The sequence below is a fragment of the Ostrinia nubilalis genome, chromosome Z (assembly GCF_963855985.1).
Source record: "Ostrinia nubilalis chromosome Z, ilOstNubi1.1, whole genome shotgun sequence".
Taxonomy (NCBI): domain Eukaryota; kingdom Metazoa; phylum Arthropoda; class Insecta; order Lepidoptera; family Crambidae; genus Ostrinia; species Ostrinia nubilalis.
The window spans coordinates 5,065,600-5,091,445 of NC_087119.1; the positions used below are offsets into that span (position 1 = coordinate 5,065,600).

The 25,846-nt window shown below is 37.1% G+C and overlaps 1 protein-coding gene and 1 long non-coding RNA gene across 3 annotated transcripts; one reads left to right on the forward strand and one right to left on the reverse strand.

The window, feature by feature from the left end:
• The first annotated feature begins 1,729 nt into the window (after nucleotides 1-1,729).
• LOC135087015 (uncharacterized) lies at nucleotides 1,730-3,594 on the forward strand. The gene is made up of 3 exons (XR_010260658.1): nucleotides 1,730-1,863; nucleotides 2,763-2,893; nucleotides 3,472-3,594. It is a non-coding gene; the product is annotated as an uncharacterized LOC135087015 (long non-coding RNA).
• A 3,949-nt stretch (nucleotides 3,595-7,543) lies between these two features.
• On the reverse strand, nucleotides 7,544-25,651 carry LOC135086632 (solute carrier family 35 member F6). 2 transcript variants are annotated; one of them, XM_063981391.1, is made up of 8 exons: nucleotides 25,423-25,651; nucleotides 25,026-25,175; nucleotides 24,748-24,897; nucleotides 16,503-16,650; nucleotides 13,224-13,388; nucleotides 11,644-11,808; nucleotides 10,962-11,088; nucleotides 7,544-10,097 (listed from the first exon to the last, which is right to left on the reverse strand). In XM_063981391.1, the coding sequence occupies exons 2-8, from the start codon at nucleotides 25,170-25,172 to the stop codon at nucleotides 9,890-9,892; spliced, it is 1,110 nt and encodes a 369-aa protein (XP_063837461.1). In that variant the 5' UTR covers nucleotides 25,173-25,175; nucleotides 25,423-25,651; the 3' UTR covers nucleotides 7,544-9,889. The 2 variants fall into 2 exon arrangements, with proteins under 2 accessions (XP_063837461.1, XP_063837460.1); XM_063981390.1 differs by having other exon boundaries at nucleotides 25,419-25,651.
• Between the last annotated feature and the right edge of the window lie 195 nt (nucleotides 25,652-25,846).

Consider the following 25,846-nt stretch of genomic DNA (forward strand, 5'->3'; position numbering starts at 1 on the left):
TATTTTTCATTAAACTCCTGAATTCCTTGACTGCCGAGAAAACGCATACAATACGTAGTAGGTACATACGGTGGGTACGTAGAATCCATGCCTTTATTTGTGAGGGTTGTTCTGTCAACAAAAGATACGAGACGAGCGTTCCTGTGGCCTTCACTTCACATGGCGCTGCGTCGAACCGGTTACCCCGTGTTGCGTGAGCCGAGTCACTCGCACTCGGCCACGGGAGGCTCACCGCGTGATGCAATGCACGTGGGGACATGGCGGTATTGTGCAATGGGTGGAAGAAACGTTTCTAGGGAACACAACTTTAATAGGTAGACGTAGAAGGAAAACACTTACCTACTTATTAAGAAGCGTAATAAGCCTTTTTAAAATTACAGGTTGTAAAGCTGCTAATTTAAATGTCTACCACACAACAATAAGATTTGGTAGGCAACTATTTATAGAAGCGGCATAATGAAAATTTTAATACATTACCTCTAACCTAAGCTACCTGATGAATCACATCACTGAAAAATGAATGCATTTTCCTTATAATGACGTAACCATATTTATTTTCGTAGCACGTCAAATAACTTTACCTACTTACATTACATATCTCTATAAACAATACTTAGTCCTTAAAATAAATGGTAGCGTAAGGAGGAAACCAAAAAAATGTTGTTTTTATTCGTCTTTGAATTACCTACAGCAATAAAAACTTTTCTTTTGTAAGTACCGTACAAAGGGGAGTGGATATTAATAGCCGTACTCCGTCGCTTTGACTTGTAGGACGACTTTGGTTTAAGATTCAATACTGATGTTTTAATAAGAAGCAGATTGTGGTCTGCACTCTAAAAAAATAACAAAGTTTATGAACCGTTCATTTCACGGAAGTCATTGAAATCAATCAAACCGAGATTCTTAAAGAGAAATTAGTGTCTGTACATTGCAAACTCTAACAGCAATACAGTACCTATCATCAAATCTGCAACATCAGCGATGTAAATAAAATGGAGCCATAAATAGGCCGTGTAAAGGTGGTACAGTCCAGACCGGAAAGGTCAAATGAAGGACACGGCTCTCGGTCAAGAGTAAGGTCACCGTGCGCCATGCGTAACCAGGACTAAGTTCGTACATTGCCTCCGAATTACTTAGGTAACCACTAAGAGTATGGTGCAATCAGCGCAGTTAAACGTTGAACCCTCGCTAAATGATGAAACGGAATGTAATTCCATGGAAAATGTAGGGCTTGTGCGGTCGATTTTTTTACATTTTTTTTACCACTCTGGTTTCGATAGAAATAAACACAAAATACTTTGTAGTTACCTCGACAAAACAGAACTTAAAGCAGAATTAGGTAAACGATTTCGTCAAGGTGACCTCGATATATTTTTTGGGTTAGGACCGTCGGGAGCATTGCGCATGCTTGTCCTTTTACCCTTCAGGAGTTCAGTATTTCACTGGGAAAGTTTCCAAGAAATAACCAAGTTTTCACAATCGTCGCTTTAAATAAGTTAAAAATGTTGCGGCTCTGTTCTGAACAAGTTATTTTTATATATTTGAACCGCGCTTTTGTTATTATAACTGTTCGCGACATCGCGAGGGATTTCATTGCGTATTGCCCTGTGTTGTCTACCAACAAATAGGTATAATATGATATTAGTATGTAGGTACTCCTTTTACTTTTAAATCCTGGCCACGCACGTTATTCATATATAAGTGTTTCAATTGACATACTATTGTCACTGTCTATAAATCCATTTTGTGAGTGTACACACAATTTTAGTGGATAAAAATACACTTGATGGTGGAAGTTTCGTAGATCTTATGGAAGGCCCGTGACCCTCTCACCATGAGCACGTGGAGGATGGTTGGCCTCAAGTAAATATTTGTATAATTAAATAAATTCTAGAGTGAGGTACCTAGTTGTAGTAAGGTATTCCTACTAGGGTTCTCCCTGCACAGTGCCTAATAATGCACATTAGAAAATGAGTTGGAATCGAACCTGAGACGCACTGAGGCGATAAGGCGCGCTACCAAGCCAGGCCATCATTGGTTTGTTTTTCAATTTGTTTAACTGAAGATGTTAAGCAGGGGTACTAATTAGCATAGCTAATTGTAACCAGTGTAAGTCTGCGAACACACGGGCAGATACTCATGTGGTCAGCGACATTTTTTAAGTGGTGTGCAGAGTTTTGAGAGAAAACTTTGGAACTGCTCGTAGTTTTCTTTAAGTGCGACGAGAGACGACATTAAAGAAAAGATACCCGGATACATGGAGGCATGGAGCTGTCAGTCTAGAACAGTCCATTTGCGGGTAGCCTTAGATCGCATTCAGCGAAGCATGCTCCTAATTTTAGGCACATTGTTTTATTACACGCCAATTTACTATTGTTTCGTTTGTGGACAGGAAATATGTTAATTTGTAAGTGAAAAGTTAAAGTTAAAAACCGTAAACCGTTCCGTTGAAACTATGTCCTTATTATTACAGAAAATGACCGCGCTTTCGCATAATGCCAAACTTAGGAGAAGTAACGTGCCTATTTAGTAAATTAAATGCCCGTTTTTGCCAGCCTGAGGTATGATTTCTTAAACTCTATCTTAGAGTTTCATCACTAAGTATTCTCTGTTGATATTATTGCATTGATTTCAAACGTTACCTAGAACTCTCGCTCTTTTTAAACGGCAGCCTTACATAGGCTTCGACTGGGAGCGTATGAAGATAAGACTTCTTTATTTCTTTGCAAGTAAGCACTAAACTAGCTTAAACTTGTCTCCAGCTACGTGAACTACTCGAACATAGCCGCGAGAGTGCTGAGGAAGTCCCTCAAGGCGAATCTGCGCGACGAAGCCGGCAAGAGGGACATCTCTGCCATCAGATACTTCTACTGGCTAAAGGGAGAGATGCTGGGTTAGTTTTTCTATGCCTCATTATTGAATAGGTGATCTTTTTAGGAAGCTCTTGGCCTGCATCTCACCTGATGAGAAGTGATGATCAGAGGAACTGGCTATCTACCTCCAACTGCCGGAATGAACACGGTGGTAGCTAGCCAGTCGGTCTTACTAACCAAACCGAACAGGAAGTCTGAAGCAGGTGGTCTTACCACTAAACTAAAGACTATTGCCTGTAAAGTTAGGTATGTCCTGGCGTAGCGTGCTTAGGTGGAGGGACCTCTAGTTCGGGCCCCATATCTAATATGCTTCTGGTCCTGTCGCGAAGAAAGAATAATTTGAATGTTGGAGCAATCATTTGGCTGGCATGAATAAGCACAAGTGACATGCTTATGTGTAACAGCGAAAAATACTTATAGTAGAGTGGCAAGTTAAGTGCCACACTAGGTACATTAAACGTCGCTCGTCGCCTACATCATGTATGTGAACAAGTAGGCTTTGTGTAGAAAAAGGTGAATTCCCTGCGAGACTTGCACAAATACGAGTACGAACCTAGCGTTTATCGTTTTGTTTTGACATGTTTTTTTTTATTTACAGCTCATGGAAAGAAACTTGAACCGGAAAAGGAACCAACTTAGCTCACGCTACTATAACTAGAGTAGACAATAGTTGATTTTTTTTATAGTTAATAACGGTTTTAATATACAAATTTAAATTCGACCACTGTATTTTATTATTATTAGTCACTTCTAAGTTCCAAGTTATAATATAAAAGTAAATAGAAAGTCGTAAATACAAACAGCATGATTTTGACGACATATTTTATTAAAAAAAGTTAAATTATTTCGTTACAGACAACAAATAAGTTTAAATTTTTCAAAACAATAAAATTATCTTGAAATAATATATTTTATACGCGATAACCAATAACATACCTTACGAAGTAGAAAAAATATGGCTTACGAACGTAGGTAAACATTAAAGGTATTATTAGTTTAAAAAAATACTTAAAAAAAGGATATGTCGTTTCTTTTTTTTCAACAGATACCACTGACATTTAGATTATTATTGGACACAGATATTGATGTGCCGTTCCCGAGAACGCTCTCTCAGCTGAGAATATTCTCGGGAGCGTTCCCGGGAGCGTTCTCCTAAGTGAGAAAGGTTGAGAATCATGTTTATCAAATGGAAATAAACAAACTTTCTTAAGTAAAATAGTATTAAATTAAGTCAACAGATAAGTGTATATTAAACAATACACTCTATTTGCAGTGAAAGGCTATATTCTCAGTGTTCCCGAGAATATTCTCGGGAACTTTCTCGGCAATATTCTTGGCAACTGCACCTTTATTATATTTTATTTTTTTCGTCGTGAAAATGTAGTTTTAATGATATGTAAGATGACAGATATTTCTTTTTACACGTAATTAAATAATGTAACTGTCAATTTTTTCGTTTTTAACACGCTCTTATTAGGTCGTCATGTATGTAACTAACTATGTAATGGAATCTTAGAATCTGAATTACATGCACTTCTACTAAGTCTTGTATCATCATGAAACTTGGAAATTTTATGTGGATTAGAAATGACAATACAATATTGTGGTACCAGCTGGTCTGATGATGGGACTGGAAGGTGGCCAAAAGAACTCCTAAACGAAACGGCGAAATCACATCGAGTTTGGGTTCGTTGGATTTGTCTTTTCGAGCACTTTAATGCTAGATGATGTCCAGGGTCCTGATGATTTTTGGCTTTTTAGTGCTGTTAGTAATTAAAAGCGTGTTTTTAGTTTTTTAAACTATTCTTATTTGACATTAAGGGCATATTTCACAATCGCTTAGTAAGGGCCTGTTTCGCCACTTCTGGATAAGTTGTGGATAGCCTGTCTGACGGATCATTTGACACATTTTTATAGAAAATACGTCCTAGCCAGATTGATCCGACACTTAGAAGAATGGTAATACTCCTCTTAAAAAAAGGTGACAAAACCTTGTTAAAGAATTATAGACCCATTTCGCTTCTGACCCATGTCTACAAGCTGTTTTTGATAGTCATTACGAATTGTCACGCTAGCAGGCTAGGCGACTTTCAGTCACCCGAACAACCCGGTTTCCATAATAATATACGCAACAGCAGATTATACGGAAGATCAAGGAGTATAATCAGCCACTTTGCGTTTGTGAACTATGAGAAAGCCTTCGCTTCGTTTGAAACATGGGCAGAGCTTCAGTCTCTTCAACTGTGCCAAATTGACTATTGATACATTAAAGTGTTGAAAGGCTTGTACAAACACGCCACAGTGACAGTCCGTTTCAAGATCAGGACCCGAAACCTATCCAGTTGCAGCGAAGGGTGAGACAGTAAAACGTCATCACCGCCGCCCTGGAAGATGTTTTCAAGCTTCTGGGCTGGAGCGGATTCAGCATAAATATCAACGGCGAGTACATCACCCAGACAGCAGACGATATCGTAGTCATGGCTGAGATCGTGAAAGATCTAGGCACAATGCTCGATGGCCTCAATAGAGTCTCTCAACAAGTGGGTCTCAAAATGAACATGGACAAGATTTAAAAATCATGTCTAAAGACCGTGTTGCACCCACTCCTCTAAAAGTTGGAGACTCTTCACTCGAGGTTGTTGACAATAATGTATACCTGAGACAAACAGTCCAGTTAGGTAGGTCCAACTTCGAAAAAAGGTCAATCATCGAATCCAACTCGGCTGGGCAGCCTTTGGGAAGCTTCACGATATTTTCACGCGGCTTCTCCGTCGCGTCGCCACTCCGCTTTAAATCCACTTTGAATCCGCTTTGAATCCGCTTGCAATCCACCAGAGTGGCAATGGCCTTAAAACTCAGAGGCACACTGATGTTCAAATACCGTAGCCGAGTCCTAAAGCCGCGGTACGCGTTCGCCACGAAAAGAGTGAGCAAGACAGCAATATCTCACTTACACGTTTCATGCCTTATTTATAACGACTAGTCTTAACGCCCAGTTAATAAAACATCGAAACATTACAAATAATATCACATATAAACAAAAAAAAAAAATTAAAACTAAATGTATTCTGTCGAGAACACTGAGAATATTCCCGGGAGCGTTCTCGGTTCTCGAGAATATTCTCACTGGGAATATTGCCGGGAACGAGAACTTTCTCAGCGGCACATCTCTAGACACAGATATTCATTATAATTTACCATAACATAGAAAATTCAGAAGTAAACATTTCTAAAAATAATCGTAACATCAAGTAGGCCTGTTTGTGTGAAAAATGGGCATATTCTGCTTCTAAAGGGATGTGATATGACTGAAAAGTGTATAACTTAACATTGTTATAATTTCAGTAAGAGATTAGGACGCAAACTAAATATTTTCCTATTAGGACCATCACAAATAGATTCGATTATTTCTAGTAGCATTCACAGGCAGTACAGTATAGGGTAGCACTTATTTCTTACACTCACACTACTGAGTTAATAAAATACAATTAGGTTACTTTACAATCATAATATATCATTTCAAATGCAGTGATACAATATTCCTCGAAAATATATTTTATCACTAGGATTTACATTCCTTAATTTGGACTTTGGAATATCACATACAGACGTTAGATTATACATTAATATCATTAAAGTATACAGGGTGTGGTGTGCACTCAGTTCAGTACATTTAAGCGACACACCAAATATGAGTGCGTGAGAGTGCTTCAAGCACATTCACAAATCTACAAATCGACCCAATTTAATGAGCAAATCGTGGAAATTTATATTTTCCGAATACTTATTAGAGAATATAGATAGTATGTTATAACCACTAAAGTTACCAATAATATACGATTATGTTTGTTTAAAACGGAGTTAAGAAACTTAACTGCATGCTAATAAAAAGTAGTTTATCATAAACCGGTAGATAATTTACAGGAGGCTGGGGACGTTTTATTCGATAAAGAATTCATAGTCTAATATTGACAAGGAAGTTTTTTTTTTTGTGCGAAACTATATTATTGATAAACAAAATATTCTTGGTCACAATTTCGTCTCTAACCTGTATACACTAAATATAGAAATATACTATGTTGAAATTGAGCCGCATGTTACACGCTGACTCAACTTTGCTGAAGATACATACAAATAGGTAAGAGATATCATATTGGTAGCACTTACCGCTAATGAGATAATTAGAGGTGATTCTACAGTATTTTGAGTTACTAATTAAGACTGAGTATGCATACATATCACATAAGTTACATACATATAGAAAAATAGTACTTATCATATACCTACTTAAATATTATACCGTCATAAGACCATTTTTACACGCGTCTTTTTATGTGCATTTTTAAGTTGCGACTGTGCTGATAGCACAGAATCTAATAAACCCTGTGCGGTTTTCCGTTGCCCCAATTTGTATCTGTAATCCAAATTTTATAAGAGAACGTCACCATACGAAATAAGCTTTAAATAATTTCATCTTAAACAAGGTAGAGATTAATTGCATTAAGTAGGGATGAAGATATGTTTTTTTTGCGCACGCGCATTTACTGTGCGTCCATTCCCGGTAGTTTTGGCTCGTATTTTTTAAGTTTGGTCGCTAATGGCCACGTAAGACAGCTTAGTACTCTGTGAGTGCGCGCGCACGTAGTTGTTAATGCACATTTTCTATTACATGTTTTGTTGCAAATAATCTATACCAGATTTTAAGTGTACTAGCTTGAGTTTTGTGAGATAGTAGTTTGAATTTTCAGTACTCATATTCATTCTCGTGTCTACTACCAACATTCTAGCACCGCAGTTGGCACTCATTGCATTACTTTCCGGCCTACCAAGACCGGTCTTGTATTAATTTTAAGAGGATCACCGGAAAAATGTAGCATTTGGACATCTATCATAGGAATAGGAATTATTACATAGTTTATGTGTAATTAGTTAATCACTAACACTTTTTTCTGTATTCATTATTTCCATCAATACTTTTACAAAATTTTCCCGACTGACTTACAAGTCTTACGATCTATCATCTGAATCATCTCACCATATTAAAATTTAGAAAGGTGTTAAGTTATTATTATGGTTTAATTTTACAATATTATCAGTCACAAATTACAATGAAATGTGTGAAAGACTATTTAAAGGTTTCCGAAATATAAATAGTCAAGAAGGCACGGGTTTTTGTATTTTTGGAAACATCTCAGAGTCTTTCTCTCTCCAGTTTTTAATAATCATGCCATTTCAAAGTTATGATATGAAATTTACTTATGTCGGGAAATCAAAGCATGTATTTAAATCAAAGTATGTATTTACACGTGGAAATCCATTTTTCTAAGATTTGGGACATTTGACGTAGTTAAAACATTTTTTCTTGGAGTAATTACAACGACAACTACATTATCACAATTTGGCAGACCGATAGCTCGGTACACCGCATGAGCGCCAGGAATCCCGCGATATTCGGGGTAATTTAGAAATTACTTACTAAATTTTGAGGCAAATAATTTGCCGTAAGTCTAGACGCTTGTTAAGACTAATTGTCTTTATTTACAATCGATTGCAAATCCGTCCCAAGGCACACCTTATGTATATAGAATTATCCCAACCAAGTACTAACATACATACATTATTATAACCTACCTACCCCTTCCTCGTTTATAAATGTTTACATTATCAGCCTTTGCTGGCGTTAAAAGGATATACAAAAATTCTGTTCAATCAGAACCATGTTTGGTGTAGTTTGTACATAGCGCAACCATTTAATGGTCAAGAAGTAAATATTATACAAAAACAGATTTACGTTACAAAATAGTTCAGGGCGATGATTTAGATACCTTTTAATGACATACGGTATTTTTGACTTTATATTAGATTTTTTTAGGTAAGCCATTATTTCCGTTTAAATATTACAGGGTAGCTAATCGCTACCCTATGCTAAGCGATATAATATTATTTTTGAAATAGATAAAAATGAATAGTCTCATATTTGTACATTATCATCACGATTTCTCTTATTGTGCCAAATTGGTATCAATTAAATTAATTTTGTTTCACTTATGTTTTCATAAATCACTTCATTATACAAATATTAAAATATCATTTTTTTAAATACTAGATCAAGAATAGTATTGTCGAGTAAAAGTTATTAAAAACATGTCAATCACGACATTATTTATAAGTATTTAATATGTATGAATAAATATGACTTAAATCTAAATAATTCTACAAATCTTAGCACAAAAATATATAGGTAGGTATATTTATGATCTACATCCATCACATTCTATATTGGACATTCACAGTAGTTTTCAACATGAGCCTTTAATTATTAAATTCATTTCACATAAATCAGGACATACTAAGGTCCTCACTAAAAACTAATGTATTTTTACGTTAGCATTTTGACATCTGTTCGGCAAAATGTTTATTACAAGATTGTTACTTGTTGTATCATTACTTACAATAGAAGTGATAGCATATATTGAAAGTTGAAACATTCATTATAAATGATTAATAGGTACGAAATTACTGAACAGACATCGAAAAAACAATAAATTCGTAGATAAACACTGCAAGGATTGTGTTTGAGACAGATAAACATTAAAAGGGTAATCACTAGTTGATTATAAGTGTTTTTGTTAGCAGTCACTATTGCACATTAGAAGCCGTTGCCTTTGAAGAACGAAAATATCCTTGTAGCTGCAAGTTTCCTTCGGGTCCCATGAATCGTATTGTTCTTAAAGACACGCAAATGTTTCGTTTAGGAAACAATATATTGTGTATGGGAGCATAAGAATACTCGCATCGGTCGCGCGGTCGTGTACAGTCGCCGGTCGCCGATGATGGGCAGTTTACTCCACTGACAAGCAGATATCTGAGGACATTTGTGAGACGGTGTCCACTGAGGAATCGCTGAGAAGCGGCGTGGGGGGGATGGAAGGAATCGAGTTCCAACACACCACCCCGCTCGACTGTCAGGCGCCTGGCGGCGTGGGGACCGGCGGGATGGCCACGGCAGGTGAGCCCTAGGCCTCCGGGTCGGCGGCCGCGGCCACCGGGTTGACGGCCTCGGTCTCGGGCTCCGTGGCCTCGGCCTGGCGCCGGCAGCCCACCTTGGGGACGATGCCGTTGTACTGCGCCATGCCGAGGATGAGCACGGCGAAGCCGATCAGGTGCTGCCAGTGGAAGTCCTGCCATTTGACCGCGAGCGACACCATCCAGATGACCAGCGTCCTGGAGATAGCGAATGGTGGATGTGTAACTTAACGTCACGTTTCTTATGTTAGCAGCATTGCCTTGATCACACCTACCGAGTGGACGGGCGAGACAGTAAAATGATACTAGGCCGAGAGTTTTGGGTGAGTCGTCTAAAGCCCGGTCTGTGAGCACGTAGAATTTTGTCCAATGACCCCAAGCTGCCCAGTGCCCATCCTTATCGCTCGCGCGTAATTATATTGCTGTCGCGACTATAGTAGTTGACTATAGTAGCTGCCCCGCCAAAAACCTCGCTAAAAGGATATCCAGACTATAGTATCTGTCCCGCCAAAAAGCTCGGGCGAGCGCACTCGGCGTAATGTTCATACCAAGTACTCAGCCGAGAGCACTGTCTCGCCCGTTTGCTTGGTACGTGTGATCAAGGCATTAGAAGCAATCCCAAACATACGTATATCGAGTGTATTATCATTATTGAGCGTGCGACATCAGGAGCTTAACAACGTTCGATAAAAGCGTTTTCTGAATCCTGATTAAATAATACTTATTCTTGAACTGGCAACTATTCTTTCTAATGGGTGTAAATGATATTGCAATAGCAATTGTGGGGCAATTAAGTGGCAGTGGGCGAGGCACATAGCTCGTAGAGATGGCCGGTGGGGGAGAAAAGTTCTCGAGTGTGGCACCCACGAGCCAGAAGACGTAGCGTGAGCAGGCCCTCCACTAGGTGGACTGACGATCTGGTGAAGGTCGCGGGAAGAGACTGGATGTGGACAGCTCAGTCCGGTCGTTATGAAAATCCTTGGGGGAGGCCTTAGTCTAACAGTGGACGTCATTTAGCTGAAATGAACGAACGATATCAATTAAGTACGTAACAAAACTTACCTAACAGAGTCCAAAACCATTCGAGTAGTGGCAGACATTTCCTTGGTGACGCTGATGCCAGCGAAGTTGAAGAACGCGATGGAAACGATGGTGCCTATTATGGCCGCCATCAGTATTGCGCTGTTACCTGTAATGTCATAAAATCGTATTAATGATGATTCTACTTACTGTATTTGCAATGCAGTTATTTCCAAAATGCTGGCACGATTGGAATGGGCAGTAATAATAGCGCCGGTTTGTTGTTACTACCAAGGATGTACCGATAACGGTCGCTTTTTGGTGATATTTAGTTATTTTTATTGATCATATTGACTCAATCAAAAGTATGGATGACTTATTTAACTCAAACCTCGTAAGCAAATGATCACGATATTCACGATCATCATTTTTTTCTGCGATAAGTCGTCTCAGAGTCAGGTTTCTAAATGGCGCTCTATCTAGCGCAGACAAGATAGCCTTATAATTTTAAGTCCATATTCTACTGGACCGCGTGAGCTGAGTAGAGCTCATAGTTCGGGAATCCGTCAGAATATCTCACAACTTTTTTTCCTAAAGGGCTGTCTGTTGTGGGAATTCAGGAGGATTATCCTATTGATATTATAAATGCGAAAGTTTGTGAGGGTGAGAATGAGCTGCGGGATAAAGCTAGTAGGTAAGTAAATAAAATACCGTCGTCACTCACCGATCTGCACCAATCCATCTATAGCATCCTCGACTGTCCCACGAGCGTTGTGCCCAAAGTGCGGCGGCGCTGGGATCCAATAGAATACCACCAGGAGCACCGACAGCACCGAGAACCCAAACACGCCTTCCCAACCCACGGCTTGCAGCGGCGGGATGTTTAGACCTGAAGAGGTTGACGTTTGCAATGAAGAAAGAATCGATATGTTAGCTACATATTAAATTAAAATGGGGAGGTATTTTTACGTAGTTAGGTGTATATTCATGTATGAGTCAGGCACATTATGAATTTCCATGTTCGTTTATTTTTCTAACACACCCTATACTTCTGATATTTCTGAGGTTGTCGGACATTTTCGCAACTCATTCCGGGATTTCGTGGCCTCTTATTGAACTTATTTTTACCGTACGAAAAATGGCTACCATCACCAGATTCGGTTTGATAAAACCAACGCAGATATTGCGTATAAGGTCTGGGATTTACTGTCATGGTTTTGCGGAGGTGTGCCTGAGACCTTATCAGTCATTAACCCCGGTCGGAGGCCATGTACCGTGATAACATCTGACGGTCGAGTTGGTCAATTACCTTTTACCTTCCTCAACTGGACCAAATATCTTCAGCTCATCTGATGTTCCGTTATAGCTCATTTATTTATTTAATTAAAATGCTTAAATTACCTTCAGTTCTAGTCAGTCTAGTCTATTCTAATAATGCCAATGAAACTGTCGGGCATTACTTGTCTGAACCAATTTTGATAAAGTAAATAGTACGAAGATAGTTTGACCCATAGGCTATCATTTGTCACAGATGGAACCCATCCATCCACCCAGCTTAGATGGACAGGCGATTCGTACTTTTTGAAACCCTCACGGGTGAAGATTGGTAAACAAATGAAAACCATAGTGAAATTCCCAAAGTTGGTATACAAACGTAATCAATAGTGAATTATTAGTGAGTGACATTACCCAAAGTATGTATGCCAACATTAGAATAGTGGCATTGCCTAAAGATGGAATACAAATGGAATCAATAGTGGTATTTGTCAAACCAGACTTGAAACACTGTAATATTAATGATCCGGCTACTTTTTGTGACTCACCAGCGACATAATTTCTATTTATACTGAAATTGCCCAATGTTGGTGTACCAATGGAAACAATGGTGGAATTGCCTGAACTTTTGAAACACTGTTAAGGTACGGTATTTAACTTTTATACCGGGATAAACTTGACCTCCATTGGTAGGGTTTTAATTGGCGATCAAGCTGTAGATCTTGGCTACACAGGAGTTGCAGCGGTGAGAACGAGGGGTGAAAATAGTCTCGTGTACGTAATATGTAGGTACGTATAAATGACCCAGCTAGTTTCTGTAAGGCCCAGAACAGACGGTGAAACGTAACTGCAACGAAACTGCAACTGCTAGTTACTTTTGAGTTGCATCTAAGTTTCTGCCATAGCGTCCGTTGAGAGACCACACATGACGCGACCAGTTTGAAAGTTTCAGTTTCATTCATCAGAATTATCAGAAAGTTGCAGTTTCGTTGCAGTTGCGTTTCACCGTCTGTTCTGGGCCTAACTTACCAGCGACGTATTTCTCTTCATACACCATCTGGCAGGCCGACACGACCTGCGCTACTATGATGAGCAGGTCTCCGGTGATGAGGCTGTTCCTTCCTTTGGACTCCCCTGCTGATTGGAACAGGGCATCTGTGCCTCCCACTATCAGTAGCCCGAGGATCACCAGGCCTGAAGCAAATTATTGTTCACCAGCCTTTTTCATCGCCTCCCACACTTTCCTTCACGATTGAAATTAATACATTCTTTAGAAACAGCATGCATGATAAACACAGCAACAGCGATGCTTTGCAGGGTGAAATAAAAATAATTATTTGCAGAAGAGTCAATAGTGCGAACCCTTACAATAATCAAATTGACAATGCCTTTAGCACTAGATTGTATTATTTTCTGTGGCATTTCACAATAATAATTATGTTTTTCACAAGAATTTTAGCAATTTGTAAATACGAAACACTATAATCCCGTGCTTGGTAAGCTAAATATGCTTAGGCGGGGATCGAACCGGCGTTCCTCGGATCACGAGTTGGCCAGTCAGCAGACACCTTCACCGTTTGGCAATCGCCGCTTTTCATAATTAGTTTTGGGGATAATATTACCATTACAAGTGGCCTGATCTCGTACTGAATGATTTTATTTTTAATGTTCTCATAATTATCTAACTATGTACATTTAATTGTTAAATCAAGGTACCTACCGCGATAGAAATAGCAGAAGAAAAGAATTTCTGATTCACCATAATAGTAAATATTGAATACGCGTTAAATAAAATTCCAGACAGCAGTCATAGCTCATTATCTGCAACCATTTCGTTTTCTGGTACACAGTACTTTATTTATAACTAACGGCCGCCCGCGACTTCGTACGCGTCGACCCCGTTTTACCCCCTTAGGAGTGAAGTTTTGAGTTTTTTTAGGGGTTTCCCGGAAATTTTTCGAACTTTTCTCGCCGTATAAACCATCTTTGGACTTCAACGAACATTAAAAAAAAAAAGAAAATCGGTCCAAGAGTTGTTGAGTATTACCAACACATTTTGCGATTCATTTTTATACATATAATAGATTATTGGTAACACGAGTTGCAAACAGCTGTGTTCAATTGTGTTGTATGATGATTCACCGACAAACTGTATCTGTGTGTTCACCCCAGATTTAATATCATATATATTATAGAGGTCATGAATCATTTCATTTTATACGAGCGTACCTACTGTATGCAGTAGGTACGTGCAGGCTGCAACGACGCGTTTTAATGAATGTCAATTGGGGGGGACAGCTAGGACAAAGCAATAATGCAAAATAGTATAATGGGCGGCTCTGATAGATTTGCGAGGGTACGCGGTGTGAACCGTGTGAAATACCTATTATGTTGTTATGACGTTACGGAATTTTTCTCTAAAAGGGTAGGAAGGATATCTAACCTTCTAACTTTATTTAGCAAAGAAATATACAGATTATTTATAATCAAGGATTGGTTTTGTTAATTAAAACAACCACAACATACACTGGTCATCACAAAAATCGGCCCAACTACGTTTTACAGGAAAACTCGTTTCTACTGACTTGTTCATGGTGCCCCAACAATATTGGTGTTATTTGAAAGCCCAATAAATTCCTTAAAGAAAAACACATTTAATTTCTTAATAAACGATTAACATACACAATAAATGTGACTTGAAAAAAGACCTCACTTTGGGGTTCACCTCTGGGATCAATTAGACCAATTTTTATGGTTATAAAACCAAATAATGATCTCACGTGTCCTCTTTATCTTTAACAGATCGATAGCTATTAATCCCAACTTAACAGTTTTATAGCCATAAAAGTTGGCTCAAGCGTAACTAGGTACCTATTTTTTTAAGAAGTGACTCTGGATTCTTCTACAGACACATTTTTGGGGTTAAAAACCTTTCCTTTAATGAAATGAAGTTTAGAACTAGGCTTTTAAATGGTGCCAATATTGGTGGGAAGTGGGGATGCATACGTTTGAAAGTGCTTGTCGCGGGAGGGTCGATTTTTGTGATGACCAGTGTATAATTATTTTTTTCCAAATATTTGTATTTGGTGAACATTATCGCTAATTAAATATCGATGAATGGCGAAATCTTTCTCGATTTATGGAGGATTCATTAGTCACATCCTTCGATCGTCAATCAAATCAAATCAAAAATACTTATTCCATTTTGACCAGTATTTTGCGGCACAATAGGTATTTTGTCACCATTCCCCGTCATCATGTACCAGTCTCATTCTGACAGGTTTAAAAAAATACATCAATTGATTGGTGGTGTCAAATACCGTATTATAGCCCCGACATGGGGCGTACTTTTAATTTAAGGCTACCGTATTGATTCCATCTCAGTTTTCGCTGCACGAGCGTGTTTTGATACAGTGTTTTGTTCGGCATCGTACGATGTTTTGGATGCTACGCCTGTTCCGAGTAGCGGCGTATAAACAAGCCAAGACCCGCGGAAACCGAACTCTGAACTAGTGATTCATGCCACTATTTGATACCATGAAGCCATTTGTAATAATAATGTAAGTTAAACTGACTGGGATTTTTTTTTCACTTTAAAGCCCAACTAAGAAAAACAAAAAAATACAGGTACTGGTCCATGACTGGTGACTTTACCTTACTAACCTAACTATTTTTAGCTACATTCCTTTAAAACATAAAATTCTGGTATCTTGAAAAACATCCCAGTGTTTCATTTTAAATTCCACTCTATGTATGCTCACGGTTTATTGTTGTTGTCGTTCAGTCGTACCATTTTTCATTAATAATGAGTCGATTGTTACTATTTACTTCAACTACAAAGCTCTATTGTGTTAAGACATGATAAAGTACCTACTTGACAAAATAATAAAAAATAGGAACCATTCGCTTGGGTAAAAAAGCAAAGTGAATGTAAATTCGCATATTGCTGTGCTTTGGGGGATAAAACAACATTTTCGCTAGCAGAGATTACACGGAACACAGTCATGCAACACGATTACACAAATTAATGGAAACAATAACTTTTTAACAAAACTGATATAAATAAAAATCGCCAATTAGGTAACCGGTAAAACAACGGATATTGGAATTTCAAAACATTTGTGAAAATGTTTTATAGTCAGCTAAGTACATTGATGATTTTATAATTCAAACTGTTTCACTACTTGCGGAAAAGTCCCTGATAAGCTATCAGAAACTTACCTGGCAGATAAACTACAACTTTGATTTATTACTATCTGAAACTTTGTCAGCAACTAATGAAACTGGTCTGGTATATCAAATGCTCACCTATGCCGGCCCACTCGCGCTTGACCACGACGCGGTCGAGGAAGGTCATGGATAAGACAGCCACAAATACGATTATGGAGCCCCTGAACATCTGGAAACTGCTGGCGTACGTCAGCGTCAGCCCGATGTACATGATGGAGGTGCCGATCTAAAAATATAGTATCGATTGGTGTGGACAGTACTCGATAGCACACACGATATTTGGGTCGAATCACGAAAAGGCGTATCTAACAAAATGGCGATATTGAGTTAAACACACCATATTATTAAAAAACATGAATTTTATAACTTCACAAAAGATCGTAACTGAATTCTTTTTCAAGAAGTCAGTATTGGCAGGTAAAAAGGCCCGAAATGCATTTTTCCATGCTTCAAATTATCTTTACACGTCGCTCCTGTAAAATTGATATAAATCAGTTACGCCTTTTCGTGATTCGACCCACGATAATGTTTGCCGATGTGGTGGCAGGTCAGGCTATATTTGGAACGTTTATTAAACCTGTGGATCAAGCTAGCAGCGCATAAAGACCCTTTAGTTTACAGTAGGTGCTGCAATAATAGTAAGAATTTGATTGGAGAAAATCTGATTTTATATTTGTAATTTGTAGGGACCTAACTACGAAATATCTAATTATAATAGACGACTTGCGCATTGTCCAGTTAAACAAGGCGATTTCTGCATATCATAGCTAAATATTAACTTAGATTAGTAAAGTCTAGATGTTCTAGTCTTCATATAAACGCTTCGTCAAAAGTGAGGCAAAAATCTTATGTCGTTACTGTCAAAACGTTGTTAAAAATGTTTAAATTAAGGCGATTTTTTCGAAATCGAGAGATTTGTATCCACATTAAATGTGATTGTTTGTTATTTAATAAGACATTTTATTAAAACAAAAAGTTTCAAGTGGACCAGAATGATCTACTAAAAGTTGCCTCACTTTTCGTACGCTTACTATCTATCTATGCTCTATTAATCTTTCTATTAATATTAACAATTCACGCTTCTAATGAGTCTCTAGGTACCTAAAGGCCTTTATCCATGTTATAGAAATAATGAATTTGTTCCGTAACAAACCCTAAACAGGATTCCGATAACTTTGACCGTAGTTCACACGCCCGCCGAGTATTGAATTAGTAATCTACAAAACGCCGACGTAGTCCCGGAAATTGCCGTTAAACAAACGGTGTCCCTGAGGGTAGGAAGCTACGCCATTTTAACCGAGTTACGCCATCCTTTGAACTAGGCGAAGTAAGTTGCCCCAACAGTGTTACTGGCAGATTCCACTTAACCTTAATATTAACCTTTAACTGGTGACATGGTTTTTGTGTAACGTAACTGGTGACGTGCGGTCTGAGAGGCCGCTATCGTATCAAGACTGTAGCATAGAAACTAGGTAAGGTAGCATACCAAAATCTTTAAAAACAGATTATTAGCATACAGGGTGGAAACGTTAAGTGATCTCACTCGATTATTTCTAAACTATACAAGATATCGAAAAACTGATTACTGATTCTGAAAGTGCTTCACAAGATCTTTCAAACGGTACCAATAATAGGTTACAGAATAAACTGGATCTATCCGAAAATTCAATGTTTATAGCTTCCATACATTTAGTAAACCACATAATATTAAAAACTATGCAAGATATTCAAAAACTGGTTACTGATCCTGAAAGTGCTTTACGAGCTCTATCCAACGTTACCAATAATAGGTTACAAAATAAACTGGATCCATTGGAAAATTCAATGTTTCCAGCTTCCATACATTTAGTACAGCCACAGTCATAAGCACTCATGTCTTGTTAATATTATAGCAAGTAAAGCCTAAAACCAATGTTTTCCACGAATAATTTTAAATAAGAATGCAATTTACGAGTTTATTTAAAGTGTTTATTATTTAATAAAAAAATTCATACTTCTATTATTGTTTGGCTGGCATACATTTAGTATGGAGGCTGAAAACATTAAATTTTCGGATAGATCCAGTTAATTCTGTAACCTAATATTGGTACCGTTGTATAGAGCTTGTGAAGCACTTTCAGGATTAGTAACCAGTTTTTCGATATCTTGTATAGTTCAGAAATAATCGAATGAGATCACTTATCGTTTCCACCCTGTATAGAAGAATTAAATTTAAATAAAATAATAAACTCTAAATATAATTTTTAATGCAGAACTTGCTGTTAAATTATATGTAGTAATAAAAATAAAAAAACTAGAGATGAGATCGATAATCGCAAATAAGAAATTTAAATCAACAAATTATAACAAAATTAGTATTTTTTATTATAGTTCCAATGATAATCAATTTAAAAAAACCTATCACACATAGGTAACCTATAATTTTAGAAAACTGGCAGTGGTGAAACTTTTGTATTTTTTATTGGCTGTCAGGACATTTATTGTTTGGCATAAGAGTGGACCGTCATTTTCACTTTCTGACTGATTCTCGTCAATTGGTCCTTCATCTTCAAAAACACTTTCTTCGGCTTCCGAATCATGGTCACTTTGCTCCAGAACAATGTTTTCAGGAACATATTCGGCTTCCGACCCAATTGAGTCCTCCTTTTCCGGATATTTTTCAACTGGCGAATTTTCAAGTCGTTTCATAAAGTATGGCACTATATTCCCAACTAATGATCCTACGCTTCTTTTTTTTTTCATGGATTTATTTAAGTATCAATTTCAAGTAAAAACTGTAAAAATACGAAAAAACTGTATGAAAAAAATGTCACGTAACTGGTAACATGCGGTCTGAGAGACCGCTGCTGAACTTTGCATCGATGTAACTTGCCGATTTGGAGCTGAATGATGCAAATATCCTTATCTACGGCGTAGACACAACTAAACTTGAAGCTACTGAAGCGGTGAAACATTGGAAGTACGGGGAAGGGGGTGAAACGATGTTTCACTGACGCCGCCCGGCCTGTGAGACCGCTTGTCACCAGTTAAAGGTTAAACGTAATAACGACTCGTCTGACCTGTGATACACAGTGCAGTTGCAGGTTCGTATCCCGCAGGGGACGAATTTTATTGTGAAGAAATCTTTGATAGACGGAATTGAGTAGGTAGGAGAACTCATACCCAAAGACGTCTATGTATCCCAAATTGTTTATTGAAACGACACATTAATTTTTTTATAAATAGCATCAACAATATATCTGAATACAATAAATACCAAATATTATCATTTATAGGTAAAGTTGAATAAGTAGGTAGTACGTTCAGTTTGATTTTCACTGATTTTATACGCTTTACCATCAAAATCTAAGCGTGCCAAGCTGCAAGACAAAATTGCCCGACGATCCCAATAATGACAGACATTACAAACCATTGAGTGATATTATTAGCTCTATCAGTCGGTGCATTACAATCAATACCCCGTTGTTAGTGCGGCGAGATACCCAACATTGATAGCGCTTTATAAGGATTTCATACAACATTCGATCAATGTGAACTTATTTTATATATGGCTACAACCACGATAACATGTACGGTGTACCCCTAGTAACAAAACATACGTGCTTGTTGTAACCATAATGTAACGAGTGATGTCACCAAGTACCTTGCAAGTGGTTGCAAGCAAACAATGTAATCCAATCAACTCTCCACGTGGGGAGTTATGAAGTTTCTGTATCAACTAGACCTACTATCAACTTAACATCAACATAGTAACTGATGTTTTGATAACCTTCCGTTGCTATTTGTACATAATCACACATTCCTAGACGATAAGTGTATTCTAGCTATAATTTCTGGTATAGTATAGCATCGGAATGGATTCACCAGAACACCCTGCTGCCAGATTATTGATTTATAGCGATCCCCCGGGAGTTCCCCTTCCAAATTTAGATTCCCCTGTCTACCTTGCCAACCCTAATTACACCCGTAGGTCTTCCTTTTTAAGCCAATGTAACGAGTATCAACCCTCGCTCTGCTTTTAGCGGCTGAGATTTGGCAATTAAAAGGGGTGCATCAGATTTATACCTACATGGCCAGTTATGCAGTTTTGTTAATCATTGTCAAAATTAAAATTTAGTAGGCATTTCGAGTATAAAGATTTTCAATGTAGTGTAATGATAGTAAGGAATGCAGTCCCTTATGGCAGACTGTATAGGGATCTTAGTAATATAATGTGTCGTATTTCAGTATTCGGGATACATTCTAATATCCAAGCGAAAGAATATTTCCAACTTTCTTTAAATAAACAGACTTTCATTGATTAAATACAATCATTTTCGTACTATAAATTTTTTGACCCGATGCTGGTATATTGACGCAATGATTCGCTAATTCACCAGGTCCTATTCCCACGCGTATTACATACGAGTGATGCATAATAATAAATTTACAAGACCTCAAAAGGTTTTAGGTAACCAACGAATACGACATTAGGGAATAAAAAATGTCATAATAGGTAGGTATGTTAGAGATTTTTAGTCCGTTTACTATTTTTTTAGATAGAGCTCATAAGCTGGTAGTAGCCTCTTTAAAATAATTAAGAATAAAATATTATAATAAAGATGTCTGCCCTTGCTGTACTGTAACTGAGACTACGATGAACGTATCATAAACTAGTGGGGTAATGTGGTACCAATTTTATTCATATTAAATGCCCCTTATTAGATCAATCGCGATATTATGGGACCTCGGACCCGTATCTTGAATTGTTGAGTCTTTCTATTGACGTCCTTGTAAAATATTAGGGAACATTGAATAAGGGTCGGTTGGCACTAGGGTTGCCAACTTTTCTTTCAAAATATAAAGTATATTAGAGGTCGGAGAAGGAAAACAGACAGTATTAAAAAAAAAAACAGTATAGCTCTACAACGCACACTGGTTCAAGAAACGATAAAAATGGAATTAGCGATTTATTCACTTTTTTCGATGGAATCATGTGTAGAATGTTATAAAAAACGTTTTGTTTAAGTTCTATTTTTCTAAGAAATGCGTAGTTTTTGCTATATTACATGTTTTGTGTTTTATTTGTATGAAACGTCTCCTTCACGAGGCTCTTATTCAAAATGTTAAAATTTGTTTAAGATGACTACTTATAGGTTTTAAAGAGTTATACTAATAGAAGCTAATACAGTAACAACTTTGTCCCAGTGCGTCCCCGTTTAGGATATAAGTGATATTTTCTAAGGTACGAAAAAGTATACAAAATATATGGACATAAGGCAACTTAATGATAATTTATTGATTTTTTAAAATAAAAAGAAGCTAACAATCATTCCAATCTTAATCTTTTATTATTCAACATCATCATCAACATGTATAAATTCAAAAGTTTCATCATTATTTGAAGCTAGTTCATTAGGAAGAGGAGATTTTGGACTCGCACTCATTTTTGGTCTTATTGTTGACAAAAAATGATCCGAAGAAATAAGTTTATTATTTAAAATATCACGATTGGTCACATTTCGGTTAAATTTACGCGTATGATTCTCTCTGATCTTTCTAAAATCTTTGTTCTGCGATTCTGCAGCTTCTTCCGATAGTGCTCCTATTGGCATAATATCTAAGTACTTTATGATGTCACCTCCATGTATAAGAAGCTTATGCATGCTGGATGGTATGTAATACCAACCAACCGTATAAACTGACGAACAACTCAGCGGTTTCCCATCCATATTGTGAGGTTTTGGTGGTTTATTTGCTCACCGGAAGCCATAGCCCATAATAATACAGACAACCTAGCTATCAGATCTTGACTAACTCCAGTGATGTTGGATGTTTTTTCTGGATCTGCAAAAAATCTACGCGCAGTATTTCCGTTGTTTGTTGTTCCAGCCCCTTGCTGCACAATATCTATTAGCAATCCAGTTTCATCGCGTAACCGTTATTGTATTTCAGCTTTTCGTTTCTCCATAATTGCTTTTTTTTTTATAAATTCTAGTCTATAAGTAATGTGTAATATAGTCTCCATAGCCCGTATCCATGAGTGCAATGAAGATAGGCCATACTTGTACATATCGATATTTAAAGATCAGTTTTAATTTTGTTAAATTATTCATGTCAGTTGGTTTTGCTTTGCACTTAGATATTATGCCAATAGGAGCACTATCGGAAGAAGCTGCAGAATCGCGGAATAAAGATTTTAGAAAGATCAGAGAGAATCATACGCGTAAATTTAACCGAAAAGTGACCAATCGTGATATTTTAAATAATAAACTTATTTCTTCGGATCATTTTTTGTCAACAATAAGACCAAAAATGAGTGCGAGTCCAAAATATCCTCTTCCTAATGAAGTTAAAAATTTACTAGCTTCAAATAATGATGAAACTTTTGAGTTTATAGATGGTGATGATGATGTTGAATAATAAAAGATTAAGATTGGAATGATTGTTAGCTTCTTTTTATTTTAGAAAATCAATAAATTATCGTTAAGTTGTTTACTTTTTCGTACCTTAGAAAATATCACTTATATCCTAAACGGGGACGCACTGGGACAAAGTTGTTACTGTATTAGCTTCTATTAGCATAACTCTTTAAAACCTATAAGTAGTCATCTTTAACAAATTTTAACATTTTGAATAAGAGCCTCGTGAAGGTAACGTTTCATACAAATAAAACACAAAACATGTAATATAGCAAAAACTATGCATTTCTCAGAAAAATAGAACTTAAACAAAACGTTTTTTATAACATTCTACACATGATACCATCGAAAAAAGTGAATAAATCGCTAATTCCATTTTTATCGTTTCTTGAACCAGTGTGCAACGCGTACTTAAATGTGGTGTTGTGCATTTACTTTTAAAAATATCTATGGATACTAGTGATGCTAGCTGAAAACAGTAATTTGTATACTTTATTTTTGTTCAACAGTAAAAAGTATAATTTAGTGAAAAACAGTATAATACTGTTCAAAACAGTATAGTTGGCAACCCTAGTTGGCACACATGGCACAATAAAGACCTGGTAATAAAAGACATTGTAGGAATGAATACAACTTTTTGTATAGAAACCAGCCCCCCTAGACAAAACGCACTTTTTGATCGAATCGAAAATCGAATCCGTCAAATTCCATACAAAAAAGGGGCTTTTCGACCACTTTTCGACTGGTTTGCGATTATAATGGCACTTTGTCTAGACCCACAGAATTCTTTATTGTGTCAACTTATAGGGTGACTTCTAAGAAACTGGAACCTTTCTTGTGTGACCCTGTCAGATTTAAACTCTTAAGAACGAAACTTGTATCATGAGTGCGAAACATAATGGTTTCTTAAATACGGCTATAAGTATGCTTAATATCCAAAAGGCTTTATAAAAGTCCTTCAAGTGCATCTGAGCTACTGATTGATTTGTAGCGGCAGGCGTTAGCATCAGCCTGTTTAAAAGGCTATTCACTAAAACCCAAATGCAAATGGCTGCCACGTCGGCAATCAATGTTCGCGCTACTAATAAACTTTTGACGCGATCCGTCCAAAGCGTACGTGATACTGTTAGTCACAATACATAAATCTATATTATTTATGCTGTAGTCGCATACTCGTATAACTACAAAGTCTGTCTGATATATCCATCTGATCAACGTAGCGATATTGATGGTTAACACTTTATGCGCTGTGCACACAGTAGTTCCACGAAGGATAATTGATTCCATTATAAACCCTCTGCAATATAATAACAATGCAAGGAGGGACGCGATGAAACGAGACCACGTAATAAGCCAGTAATTGGACGAGGGTCTGCGGGGATATTGGCTATTTTGCTTACATGTGTAAACTGCATCTGAGCCTGCCAGTTTCAGGCAGTTGAAACAATGCTTGTTTATACCAAAAGTATGATGGTTAAATCGTCAATCTCAAAATTAAGAATAAGTCTTTTTGTTTTATTTGCTGGCAAAAGAATTGAGATTTAAATGAGATCCAAAGATTTGATGACTAGTTTTAATGTGACAAATTATCTTATCAGCCTTATCATAGATAATAAATAATAATAGATGATATTTTTTACAATGTTAGGCCTGCATACTTACATAGCATAATGCATATTGGATAATTAAGAAGCTGCTAATTTTACATCTATATGCAAGTTGTAGAGATATTAAAAAGATACTCAAAAATGAAATTTAAGATGTTGATGGGATTGCAAAGATATAGAATGCTAAATACACAATCAAATTGACACGCTTCTACTGATATGGCAATCTCCAATGTATCAGGTGTAAAGATTGTATTTGAAGTTGATAGGTACTTTGTTAAAGAAAATGATGAGAAATAATTAAAATCTACTTACTAAATCAAACATGGCAGCTGGCATGAGTATGAAGGGGTTGAAGTTCTGGTTGCCTTCTATGAGCGAGTGGCCGCCGGAGTTGCTTTTCATGCGCCAGAGTATTTTGAAGGTTAGCAAGCACAGCATCTCTCCGAAGAACATCGCGCAGGCCTATTGAGGAATAGTAATGAATGTAGAACTAATTGAGGATAAACACGACAAAAATCATTACTTAAGTATTTAACTTTTTCTGAAGGTACGTACAACAATTTAATGTGAATATTTAATGTTTAATTTACCTGTAAAAATGGATGGTCAAAAGCGCGTTCGTTGCCATCGGAGCCCTTCACAACCACTTGGTCAGCCCATTTTGTGCAGAGCGTGTTGATGGAGCCGGTTACCACCAGCATGAGCGCCAGGAACTTTTGATATCTTGACCAAGCCATATTCTATTTTAAAAAATACAATATTATTGTTATTAAAATGACGAAACAAGCTTCTCCGTTATAAAAAAATATAAAAGTATTTTCATCAGATTTTGTTGTTATTTATTTACATCCCATCATCAATTTTTATTGATCAGAAAGTATAAAATTTTAATTAATATTAAATATTTTTGTTAAACTATGTACGTAAAATACTAGGCACTTTCATTGAAACAAAGAACATTAAATCATTTGTTTGATACATACCTACCAACAACCTTTCGAAATCTTGTGGAAGACTAGCAGATTTTCATTTGTTTAAAATTCAAATGTATACTTTACTTGCTGGCTACTACGCATGTGTTATGGACAGCAAACAAACGCGTCCCCACTTTTCAGCAGTATTGATCGGCAATAAATCTGTAGAGACAGATCACTGTAATGTGACAAAAACTCTCGGCTCAGCTTGCTATTGCTATCTGCCACAGTGTCAGTCAAAGAGCATAAAAGAGTAAGAGACGGCACTCCATAGATATTTTTTGAGCTCACGCACACATATGCATTTTAGAGAACGACCCGCAAATCTTTACCAACCGCACAAACTGCAGGCGGAGCTACCAACATAATGCCTTATTTTCTGACAGTATTAGTGACGTTCGTAATAACTTATCGATTATCGATACTTTGCTAGGGTT